Source organism: Sebastes umbrosus, chromosome 11, assembly GCF_015220745.1.
Source record: "Sebastes umbrosus isolate fSebUmb1 chromosome 11, fSebUmb1.pri, whole genome shotgun sequence".
Lineage (NCBI taxonomy): Eukaryota > Metazoa > Chordata > Actinopteri > Perciformes > Sebastidae > Sebastes > Sebastes umbrosus.
In genome coordinates, this window is record NC_051279.1 from 32,128,325 (window position 1) to 32,140,949 (window position 12,625).

The window sequence follows — 12,625 nt, forward strand, 5'->3', positions numbered from 1 at the left end:
TAGGAAATACGTATTCAGTTTTTGTCAGGGCGGCTGTGGCTCAAAGGTACTGCGGAAGATTGGCGGTTCGATCCCTCCAGTTCACACGTTGACGTGTCCTTGGGCAAGATACTGAACCCCAAATTGCCCCCGAAGGCTGTGCTATCGGTGTCTGAATGAGTATGGCAGCCTCTGCCATCAGTGTATGAGTGTGTGTGTGAATGAGTGAATGCTGACATGTGGTGTAAATAAGCGCTTTGAGTGGTTCGGAAGACTAGAAAAGAGTTGTATAAATGCAGTCCACCTACCATTTGTGTGGTAGCTTCATATTTAGCATACAGACGAGAGATGTATCCATCTCTTCATCTCACTCTCAGTAAGAAAACAAATAAACACATTTCTGAAAAGATAAAATAAGATAGAACTTTGTTAATCCTGAAGGAAATTATTGTGCCAGAGATTGCTCAAAATTACAACAAGTTCAGGTGTATGAAATAAAAAGTACTATTTCTAGCACCAGTGCCCTAATAGAAATAACAATAAAGTAAGATACATTTGGTAAAATAAGTAAATAAGATAAGTAAAACAAAAAAAGGTAAAGTGAGCTAAAAGACAGAAAAGGAAGTAACATTGCACATGATGGACAGTGATATTGCACACAAAGAACAGTGATATTGCACACGAGAATGGAAAAAGTAGTAGCATTGCACATGATATTGATATTATTGTTGTTGTCAGTGTCCGGTGTTTTCAGCTGTCCTTCCTGCAGAAGGGGGAGGAGTTATATAGTCTGATGGCCGCTGGTAGGAAAGACCTCCTGTGGCGTTCTGTGGTGCACCTCGGTGGTCTCAGTCTACGGCTGAAGGTGCTCTGGTTTGACTCAAGTGTGTCGTGCAAAGGCTGAACTATTCCTTTAAGAATGTAATAAATAATACTCCAATGACTGTATCAAGAAATACGTGTGTAATAAATACATACAAACAAACATATGTAGACGATACAATAGCATTGAGAGTCACCGAGTAACTTTTTGTTAATTAAAGGGACTGTTTGTAACTTCTTACACGTATAAATCAATCCGGGTCGGTGTCCCATGCGCGCTCGCGTGTGGCTACGCTGTTCAGACTCAGACTCCGACACAAACTACACGGAAGCACCAAAACCGCAAAGTTCTATTTAGTGAAGCCCGTCTGTTAAACAGTGTTGGCCGCGGTCGGAGGACGCGGGGGAGACCGTAGCTTTGATCTCCAGGGCCGGAGTCTCTGCTGTACTCTGCTCCTCTGCTCCTCTGTCTGCCTGCCTGCCTGCCTTCACTCACAGCTCGCTCCACCTCAAGTGCATGCGCGCACACTCCACACTGCAGAAGAGTTAGTTTAGCTCTGAGAATATCTAGTGAATGTACAGTGGACGTTTGTACAGAAATAACTGCTGCAGCTCCTCCAGACCAACAGAGGTTTCCCGTGTCTTGTGAAGTGACGGGGCTCCGCAAAGAGAAACGTTATGGTCTCAGACCAAAACTCCGGTGTCTCCCCTGTTCCCTCCGGCCGCGGTCGGGAGGCTGAAGCAGGAAAAGCCAACACTAGGATCAGACCTTCGTCTGGTCAGCTAACATTACTGCCAAGCAGGTGAAATATAGAGTGATATTGTGCTTTTAGCTGACGTGTGTCGCCTCACTGTTTTGAGCGATGCTCACTCATATTCAGGTGCGTGTGCACACGGTCAAGCGTGAGCAACAGGACACTGACTTTCGTTGATTTAACGTCCACAGGTCGAAGAAGAAGAAGAAGAAGAAGAAGAAGAAGAAGAAGAAGAAGAAGAAGAGCAACATCAGCCTTCAATCAGCACAAATTTTGAAATCACATTTTCACATCAGAGTTCAAAGTTTACATAATGTAATTTGTCTACACTCTGTGTTTATAAGATTCTCAGTATATTTTCAGTTTCTTTTACCTCAAAAAGAAAGAAATGTGGTAGTTCTTTAGAAATAATAATCTGTGGTTACTCACGGTGCTGTGTTTAGGGAATCTGGGAAGTTTGCATGAGTCAGAAAACATTTCTTTCATTAACAGAATTTCACAAATTGTCTATTCCCCATTCAGACATGAGATCCAACTACTTCACACCTATTTCCTCAAGTCAAGTAGTAGTAGAGTATAGTATAGTGGTATTAATACTGTAAGTGTGGCTGTGGTGTTTTGTTTTTAATAAATCTGCTGCACCATTGCATCACTCTAAACAACGTTCACCACTCCTCTTCTTGCATACTTAATAGGCAGTGAATGTCACTCAGCGTTACTTATCCGCCTTTGATTTGTTAAAATGTGGGGCCAACTGTGATGTTGCATCATGGGAATCTGTGTAAAACCGTACGCCTGTTTGAAGCAGCGACCTCTGCATCGGTTTCTCCAGCAAAGGCAGATTCCAGGCCAAAACATTTCTGGTCTATATCATAGGAGGGAGGAGAGAAAGAAGGAATGGATGGAGGGATGATTAGATGAATGGATGGATGGCTGGTGGATATTTAAGTATCCACAAAGAGACCAGGATGAACTACAACATAAAAACAACGCTGCAGTGTGGCTTTGTTGGTTGAAATATCAAACCAGATGTGGAAATGTGTCCTTTTTTATCTCCAGCAGTCCAAATCTAAGTCAGAAGAACTTTCAGAAGAACTGGGAAGTGATGAAAAGCCGTCAAAATGAATCGATTATGTCTAGTTTGATTGATAGTGTGAATATTTTCTGAATGAGCGACTTTATGTCTTGATTTACAACAAGAACCTGTATCGAGTTTCAAAATACCCAGTGCCCATGAAGCATACTATACAAATTACATTATATTTGAAAAGATGAGATGATTTACTAACTGATATGATATGAAATATAAAGGGATTTGTCACCCTCAGTGGAGTTCACAGAGTTGTAAGCTTTAGTTTACACGTCTCCTTCTCCGTTCCTCTGTCCTTCTCACTCAGACACACACACACACACACTAGTGTTGTGCTGGCTGAGAAAATGTTTGTATCCGCTGTGGTTTACTGAGTGTTTAGTCTAGAATTACACCAAAGCGGGCCAGCAGTCCCGAAAGCTTAAGTGTGTCACAGCCTCGAGGGCCTGCTTTGCCCCTGGACAGCTACACCGGGAACGTCCACGCAGCATGTAAGATCTTATCCAGAGAGAAAGAAAGAATCTTGAACCAATCTACTTTGCAAAGTGGCATTATGCTACTTGTAGTTTCCCACATGCTTTGAACAAGAAGAACTGCTTCTGAGTGAATATAGAGGATGAAAAGAAGATTGCATGGTATTCAGAAGTCTTTTGATCACTATTTCAAACCACTGCAAAGGTTTCTCTCAAAATTGTATGCAAAAAAAACCTTCCAAAGATATTCATACTACTGTTTCAGGTCATGGATGCAGTTCTGAGGGGAAAAAAAATGGTTTCAAGCTCCACTAGAAAATAGTCCAACTGATTGTTAACAAGGGGCATCTGCTAGCAATTTTTCATAATTCAAACATGTGTTTTTCATGTCAGAGGGAGAAATGTAATGAGAACGAAAAGAAATACTGAACCTTAAAAAAAACAAGTGAGACTGACACCTCTCGGAGTCCGGTAGGGTGAGAGAGAGCAGGGGTGATTTTCCCAAACAGATTTAGTGCCTTGATCTCTTTCAGTCTATTGTTCAGTGGATGGAGGGCTAAGGGTTTATAATGTTACTGAGCTTTTTGGGAAAGTCGCCTGCAGCGACCATGCTTGGGAATGAAGAGAACTTACTGAACTGCATATTCGTAAAGTAAAAAGGAAAAGAAAAATACACCTCTCCTTCATTTTGCACCCAATTTGACTGTTATCAGGCCATTGAATAGGCATTACCGGTCGCTACCAAGAAACAATTAATCAGAAATATATGGGAGTACGAGGCCAAACTGACTTGGACTGAGGAAGGTAGAGAATGATAGAAAATGAGAGAGGCCTGTCTCTCTATGTCACCTCTCATGTCTCTATATCCAGTATCTTGGTATTTTCCATCTGTGTGTCCTCACTCTACTCAGCTGAAATTGCCAGTCACAGCTGTATTTAGTGTTAAATTACACACAAACAATACATCATCATGTATCCTAACTGTCTTGGAACAGGATGTGCTCAATCCTCTTAGATAAAACCCTTGCAGGACATGACTTTGCAGGTCAGTGTTGTTGCTGTGATGTACTGTACACTGAAAAAAGTGCAACGACTGTGTCATTCATTTAAAGTGCATTTCTATATTGGTCTGATTGAAAATCATGCTTTCTGGTTTAAACCAGTTTTTTTCACTTTGCTTTAAAGCAAATAATACTCCCCCTGGAGATTAGTAAAGCAATAATTTAACTCAAATAGTATTTTCACTTCAAACCAGAGATTTTCATGTCACGTGACCACATGACGTCACATCAGCTCGCTCCTTCGTGAAGTTTGCTGTCCGCCATTACCTCGCTTCAACAGAGAGGAGGACTGCTGTTCAAGAAAACTCTTTTAAACAAGGTAGGAATTATAAATTGTGTTGTTTTTAGGGGCACATGTGTTTTCCGTGTACATTTATGGTTAATGGCAGGATGGACAACTATTTTACACTGTCTCTTGTATTTTGCGCGGGTGTTAGCTAACACTAGCTGAACCAGGTTATCTGCTTTAATTTGTCATGTAGAGAGAAACCTTTCTTTACCAACGTTTCACACGTGCAAAGTCAATACTGGAGCTAATGCTAATGCTAATGTTGTTAGCTAAAGTCATTTTCTTCACATGAGAAAAGTGCTCGGGAGAGGCATGGCTGTGTTATACCGGGAGACCGGGAGAAGGGTAGAGGGCCGGCGGGTCTGGACATGTTTCTACCAGGGCGGGGCTGGGCTCCTCCGCCGCTCTCACACACAGAGACACACAGAGACACACAGAGAGCTGCAGCAGCAGCAGAGCCAGGTGAGGAGGACTAGGTGAAACTCCGCGGACACTTTAACGTTACTGAATTGACGACCATAATGAACGTTACTGTAAGTGTCATAAACCTTTGGAGTAAAAACGAAATCAATTTATTAAAACTTGTGTTTAACAAACAAAACGTAATTTGACGGAGGTGACGCACGTTCACCGGCCGTCTCTCATCCACAGCCGGTCTGTTTACAGCCTCAGCTCTCTCTCTGGTTACTGCATGGAACCTCGTTTATTTTAAAAGTTAGGTATCCCATGTCTGAAAAGGCCAGAAAAACCATGCAGCTCCTCCAGACCCCCACCTCCCTCTATCAGGGTACCCTCCAGACTCCCACCTCCCTCTATCAGGGTACCCTCCAGACTCCCACCTCCCTCCATCAGGGTACCCTCCAGACTCCCACCTCCCTCTATCAGGGTACCCTCCAGACCCCCACCAACCTCTATCAGGGTACCCTCCAGACCCCCACCTCCCTCTATCAGGGTACCCTCCAAGCAGTGAATCTGCTTAGATAAGCAACACAGGGAGGGATTGATAGTACGACAGGTGATTGACAATTTTCTGTGCCCTACACATTTTTTAATCCAGAGTTACCGTTTTGCTAAGAGGAATATGTTAGTTTATATGGTGACTTTGCTCTTTTTGCTCTTGAAACAACATGTTGTAATATAAATATTGTGAACTCATATGAATATTACTTTTACTCTTTTTAAGCATAATCAAAAATGATGAGAATGGATTGAGTACTAGACGGTGAGTATCGATTAAAGAGGAAGAATTCATATCACATTCTCTCATTTGTCAATGTTAATGCAGTATACTGTAATACCACTAGTATGTCTAAGGCCTAATTATTAAATTAGAATCTGTTGTGACAATTATGGACAATGTTGACTATCCCAACAAAAAACTAAATGTGAAATCTCACCTTTTGCTTTGTGTTTACAGGTTTGCTGTTGTTTCCTGAAAAGGTCACAGTTTAGCCACATTGCTGAATTTGGTAAGTCCCAAAATGAACAACAGTGAACATCATTTTCATGTATGTTTAAATAGGAATGACAAACCCAAAATAGAAATACAGCACTTTAGAGAATAAGTTACCACAGATGTATAGGCCAACTTACTAATGTAGTATATAAATGCAATTTCAATAATTTCAGTTGAATTAGTAATGCAGTGGAAATTACATGACAGTATGAACATTTATTGGCAGGTTCACTTCATATCAGTATTTTTACATGTTTATTTATTATTATATTTTAAGAATTATAAACACAAATCAAAAACAACTTCTTTTCACCAGAATTGTGAATCAATGAATTTGTGAATATGAATCAGATGTAAGTTAATGGCCGATTTTTTCACTCCAACTAACACTACTGTTTTTATTCTTGCTTTTACTAGATCCTTTTGGATGGGCTGCCATGGCCGTGAAAAGGCCAGCCAAGTTGCGAGTTATTCGTGCAGTGATAAAGGACAAAATGGACAAGACTTTTTCACTACGAAGACAGGACGTTGTGGGAAAGGAATCAGGAGTGGAAGAGATGAAAGAGAGATGGCCTGCATTGTTCACAATGGATGAGGTAAGTAACTTCAGTGGTGGCCTGTAAAATAAATAATATTATCCCCTATCATAAGAAACCTGCTAAGAAATGGAGCCGAACCAATTTAAAATGCATGTTTTGGCCCTTGATATCAAAAATAAAATCTCATGCACCACACAGCTGTAATGTAACATGTAATGCAAGAACATTTGCATGTGCTATTTTGTTTTTTAAAGGTCAATGCTGAATTCATGAGGATCACAACTGTTCCACTTCAACCGCGATTCCTGACTTCCTTGGACAAGCACCACAGCAAGCTGATTGACATCATCAGAAACAAGGGAGGAGTTGTCAGGGAGAAGACCCGGAACATACTGAAAGTTCTTGATCAAGTATGTACTGGTACATACAATACATAAACATTTGCCTTATATCACATAAATAGTAACATTGTAAATAGACGCAATAGTGCTCATCTTGTCAACACATTTGATTGTGGAGTTAGATTACACGTTGGAAGATGTACTACGTTTGTCTTCTCAGTTTGACAGGCCTTTTAACTGGTTTGCTCAAAGCATTTGTAAATCACAATTACTGTAACTCCCATTTTTGCATTGTGCAGTGTTTGAATCTTCAGGTTGCATCTTCAAGTTGAAAAATTGGACAGTATAGTTTTGCATTATGTGCGTGTGTTTGTGCTCTCACCTAGAGCCTCGAGGTGAATCAAAAAAGAGAGTGTCTGCTGAAGTGCCTTATTCTGTACCTTGGGGAAGACGTGGACAAACTTATCAAGGAGTATCTGGTAAGTAGTTTTGCATGAATCACTTAAGCTATACACAAGATAAAACATTAAATATTCAAACTTTACATGCATGTACTGTACATTTGACTGCGTATAATTATTGTGGAGTTCTCTGCCCCCCCAGTGGTCATTAATTATCACAATTTTTTAAAAATTGAATATGTCTAACACAATGACTTAAGTCTCTGTGCTGGTTTATATTTTATATTTTGTAAAACACTATATAGTGTGGCTATATTTGGCTGGAACCTATTAAGATATTTTAATTGCAGTGTGAAATATTTGTCACTTCAGAGCAGCAGCAGAAGTGCAGATGGAGTAGCGAAAAGCCTGGACATAAAATGGATATTATATCCAAATATAGGATTGTGGAAAGTGTCTGAAGATTCTGAAATTAATGAAAATATGAAGACACAAGGCAGTTGTATCTTTTAACATTATAGTGAATCTTATAGTAGTATGTATGCTACTGTATTGTACTATTTAAGATGTTATAACTTTTTGGATATAGCTTTTATTAATACGTGTACCAATGCTTTACTTGCGATAAAGTCAAATGTTTGCTATGAGGAAAATATTTGGAGGAGCTGCCATTAATCTGCTGGACTTTGCAAGTCATTAACATTTTCGCATCACTAGAACCCCAATTTAAGTTTTTTATTGAGATTTGATTGAGAGAATTGTTTGTATAGATATTTTCTTGTATTGGTACATCAGTCAGTGGTTTCATCAGAATCGTTTTCTCATAAATGTCTTGTTTTTTATCAGGTTGTGCAGAAGGATGAAGCTGAAACCGAGCTTGAGAGGTGTACAATGGCAGTGTTTGTCATCAGGGAGGAGGAGGATCCTCTCCAGCCACCACATGACATTGGGATTGTTCTTGAAGGTGTGGAAGTCCTTAATGAGTTGCCATCGGTCGCACATGCATGTGCCATGTTATTTGGCTTCATCTATGCTCTAAACTTGAGCTATCCAGGTGAGCTCAAATACACTTTTGATGCACTACAGAAAATATTCATGGAGATAGAGCCAAAGAAAATGACACGCAAAGTGTGCAGTCTGAGTGTCAAGCTCTAAATACTGGATCAATCAAGAAAGACATTTGGATACAGCATGTTTTTTGTTCTGTTTTATAGCTTGTATTCAAATACATTCCAAGATGATGGAAGAGTTTCATTGTTAATTGTAAATAAGAGAGAGAAACAGACTTTAATTCAAAACTGGCTCCAGAGGATGCATTGCCAGCAAAAAAAAAGTGGAAAGGCCAACGACATACCTAACAGAGACTGTCACTTTTAAGTGATGTGAAGAAGCGAAACAACTGTGCAGTGATAAAGGACAAAATGGACAAGACTTTTTCACTGCAAAGACAGGACATTATGGGAAAGGAATCAGGAGTGGAAGAGTTGAAAGATAGATGGCCTTAATTTCAGATTTTCCCTGTTAACAGAATTATTTCTGTGGTATAAATATTGTGGCACTGTTATTAACACTGAAATGTGAATAATGCTAAATTCACAATGACCAGCAATTCAGTACTAGTAATGGTAATGTTCTTAAACTGACTTATGCACAAAAGAGCAAGCTTTGTTCATAGATTGCACCCCCAGCAATTGAACTGCACTTTTCCTTGGTTGTTTTTTTGGGTCTCTTGATCTCACATTTGTAATGGTTCAAAATAATGTGACATTCATACATTCTGGTCATTTTATCAAAGGATAGTCAAGTTTTAACACTGTTAGAATCTATTTTTACATTTCTTAATGGCTATTACATTACATATCTCAGGTTCTAAAGGAGAGATGTACAAACCCGTTTCACATGTTAAGATATCTGTGGTTAAGGTTACAGAAAGGTTGCATAAGGTTTAAAAAACATTGAAAAGATCATGATTTATTTGATTTTATAGTTACTATGTATTTTTCCTCAAGTGTTGAGTATACTTGCTAGCTTTATTGGCCGCACAATTCATTGTGGGTTTCCTTTTTTTGGGTTTTTTTTTTTTCTTTTTTTTAGTACATAACAGAAAAGGTGATGCATATTTTAAAAAGACATCACAATAAACATTTAGGTATTTGAAGAGAATATTCCTGTCTTTATTAATAGTAAACTAAACTAAACATTGTAACAAAATGTTTTTTTAATTTGATCTTATGTGAAACTTCTACTAGCTTTTGTTTATGTGAAAATGTAAGTTGTAAAAAAGCAAAAAATGCTATTATATTGACACAGATAAAGTATCATTTTGGCTTGCAACTAAAGAAAATATATTGATTAAGGTAAATTAAAATTTTAGTTTGTTTGTACTGAATCAGAAATTTGACTTGAGAAAACTTAATAAAACTAGATGTAACAAATTAGAGCATTTTAATTAGTTTATTCCAAAGTAAAACTCTACTTGGATGTAATAGTAAATATTAGTTTTATCCATAATGAAAAATTAAGTTGTAACAAAGTAAAAAAAATAGTTTATGGTCTTCATAATAAATAATCTTTTTACTTTGTGTGAATGTAAGTTTTTGACTTTGGCCAAACAAATATTTTGATTTATATTAAATCATAATTACGGTTTCAACCAAATCATAAATACAATTTGAGAAAAGCTAATAAATTTAGCTGTAAAAAATTAGAGCAATTTTTTTAAGTTGATCCAAAGTACAATTTTTTTCAGTGTATGTGCCAGACAGCACTCAGTAAGTCTGAGCTGACTGAGGATGAAATACTGCCCAGAGGTTTAGGTCTCTGTGTTACATGTGAACATTTAGTTAGAGACGACAGAAAGGGGAAAGCTTCAGTACTCCCTTTAAAGCTTCTGTACTCCAAAAGGTAATATTCTAGTCCACCTTTTCCTTATCTCCCCATCCCTCCTCTCTTCCCGTACATTTCTCTTTTCTGGCGCTGCATCGTCAGCTTGTCTCAGTCTTTATTTCATTTTAGATATTGGAATTAAATCACTGTGTAAAAGGAAACGATTAAAAGAAAAAGAAGATAACGGCACACATTAACAGCTGCTGTAATTCAGAGGGGAATTAAGAGCTCATGGATGAGCTCAGACGAAATGACGTTTTAAATGATGGTGAAGACATTAAAAAGCTGTTTGATGTGTGCTTAGCGGTTTGATTCCCAGCAGTGTGTCACTGTGATCTCGGATCTTAAGGTCTCTCTTGATCAACTGCGTTCAAGTCATTTTACAGAGGGAGGAGTGAATTGCCTGTCGAGTTTTTTTATAAAACCTTTCTTAAAGAACTTTTCATCTCCACATATGTAAACTTTTTAGGAACTGGGATCAAACCTTTTTACATGTCAACAGTCAATTTAAATCACATAAAAAGTGGCATATTCTTGCAGGATAATGATGAAATCTGTTTCTGCTTTGTTTTGTTGTTATAGAGAACACACTGTCCTGAGAGCAGAACACTATAACTAGTGTTCAAGATGGTAACCTCTCGTCCATTTGGCCCCAACAAACTCTCAGTTTCTGTGCTGTGGCAGAGATTTGAGCACATTGCTGGAACCAATATGCTCTTTTTAAATTAGTTGACAGTGAAGGAAGACAGAAACATTGGATTAACTAGAGATGGGATGCAAAAACATTGTTTTTCATACACTGGTCAGTTTTGAGATTTCGTCTTTCAGACTACTGGAAAGAAAACTTCCAAAATACACATTTAGGTGTTTATTTTACTACACTTTGTCTACCTACGTTCATCAAACTCACCTAAAGTTAGTAGTAGCCTAGATAATGCCTCATTTGCATATTTAAACATACAATCTCAGAAAACTTGTGATACAAAAAGGAATTGTCTTAATATAAGTAATTAACTGGGGAAGTTTCATGGTGGTATCTATTTACCTGTGGTGTCTTTTTATTTTACAATATATATCTTTAAAGGCTTAAAGGTTTTCTCAAATGAGGTTTTTCTCATACTCTTCATAAACCAATCTTTCCAGTTTCATTCCTAGCTTCATTCTGAAGGTTTTTCCAGAGGGGTTTGTTCATATATAATTTCCTTTTAGCCCTAAAAACATGGCGGAAATGGATTTTTTTTTTTTTTACAGCTGTTGACAGTACTTTCAAATTTATGGAGCGACAAAAACGAGATATCCAAAATCCCCTCTGTAAAAAACCTGAATTGAAACAAGAATTTTGAACCTTGCTTTATCCAATTTTCAGATTTCTGCTCTGGAAACATATGCAAATTGGCACATTATTTGATAAGATAATGCATCATTTGAATACTTGAACATGCATTTCCAGAAAACTTGTAATGCGAAAAATAATTGTCTATCAACTGGGGAAGTTTCATGGCGATATCTATTAGTAAAACATTTTTTTACCCTATTTACCTGTAGTGGCGCCCCTTAATCTGGACTCAAAACACAATAGGAACATTGTAAAGTTAATCATGTTTTCTAAGCACTTGAACATTCTTGGATTCCTGAAATGTGAGCTAAACTCAAATCACACTATGTGTGCACTTGCTGGCTTTGAGGTGATTTACAGTATTATAATTTTTCATTTTGCTAGACAGAGTCATTAACTGCCTACAAATCACAGATTTAGTAGACTAAGATTTAGATAGCAGGAACAGCTGCGTCAACTTCCTCCGACTTCCTCCTCGTGCATTTTTGTGCACTTAAACAGACAGAATATTCCAGACAGAGTATCGAGGGTAGCGGGCTACATGAGAGGAGCAGGTCCTCTGTGGAGCGATCAGCAGATCTTCACTGACAGTGTCCGTCCCAGTGGTTCTGATGCACAGAAGATTATCTTTCAAAGCCTGAAAGAGGTCCAAAAAAGAGCCTAAACTGGATCTCATTCTGTGGATGCTTGGGTGGCCGCTTGTGGATTACTGTAAAGGTCATTTGGATGATAAACCGTCTGAGTCAGGACATTCAGGTTTTTACAAGTAGTCAGTTTTTGTCTCTTTATTTACAATACCTGCCATTCCTTAAAAATAGTCAAAGACAGTATGAGAACATGGTGTTAGTCTCTCTGAGGCTTTACACCTAATCTTTGGACTTATGTGGAGAAACATGTATGAAGACATTTTCCTGCCTGCCACTATACGCTTGGCCGCTATACACTTAGCCACTATCCCAATAATCTATTTACAGTGTACTTAATGGACTTTGTCTGTGAAAACAATGAGGAGAGGTGCATGGGCTCCAGCTGGTTTCAGCATATTGAAGTCCTACTGGAAATATCCATTAATAAACTGTCAAGAGATTATATTAATATGGTTTCTGCCTCATGACTGCATATCCAGTCATTCCCAGGGCGTCAACTACTGAGGCTTTGTCACGACCGTCTGCAGTGGGTACCCCCCACACAAGGCAC

The 12,625-nt window shown here is 38.4% G+C and overlaps 1 protein-coding gene across 2 annotated transcripts; it reads left to right on the plus strand.

The window, feature by feature from the left end:
* Positions 1-4,370: 4,370 nt before the first annotated feature.
* LOC119496495 lies at positions 4,371-8,593 on the plus strand. Of its 2 annotated transcripts, XM_037783822.1 has the most exons (7): positions 4,371-4,499; positions 5,653-5,691; positions 5,887-5,938; positions 6,343-6,521; positions 6,719-6,874; positions 7,192-7,284; positions 8,053-8,593. In XM_037783822.1, the coding sequence occupies exons 4-7, from the start codon at positions 6,363-6,365 to the stop codon at positions 8,359-8,361; spliced, it is 717 nt and encodes a 238-aa protein (XP_037639750.1). In that variant the 5' UTR covers positions 4,371-4,499; positions 5,653-5,691; positions 5,887-5,938; positions 6,343-6,362; the 3' UTR covers positions 8,362-8,593. The 2 variants fall into 2 exon arrangements, with proteins under 2 accessions (XP_037639750.1, XP_037639751.1); XM_037783823.1 differs by lacking the exon at positions 5,653-5,691.
* The last annotated feature ends 4,032 nt before the right edge of the window (positions 8,594-12,625 follow it).

Coding starts and splice junctions, on each gene's coding strand:
- LOC119496495 (XM_037783822.1), top strand. CDS start 6,363: ATGGCCGTGAAAAGGCCAGCCAAGTTGCGAGTTATTCGTGCAGTGATA. Junction 6,522..6,718: donor CATTGTTCACAATGGATGAG/GTAAGTAACTTC, acceptor TGTTTTTTAAAG/GTCAATGCTGAATTCATGAG. Junction 6,875..7,191: donor TACTGAAAGTTCTTGATCAA/GTATGTACTGGT, acceptor GCTCTCACCTAG/AGCCTCGAGGTGAATCAAAA.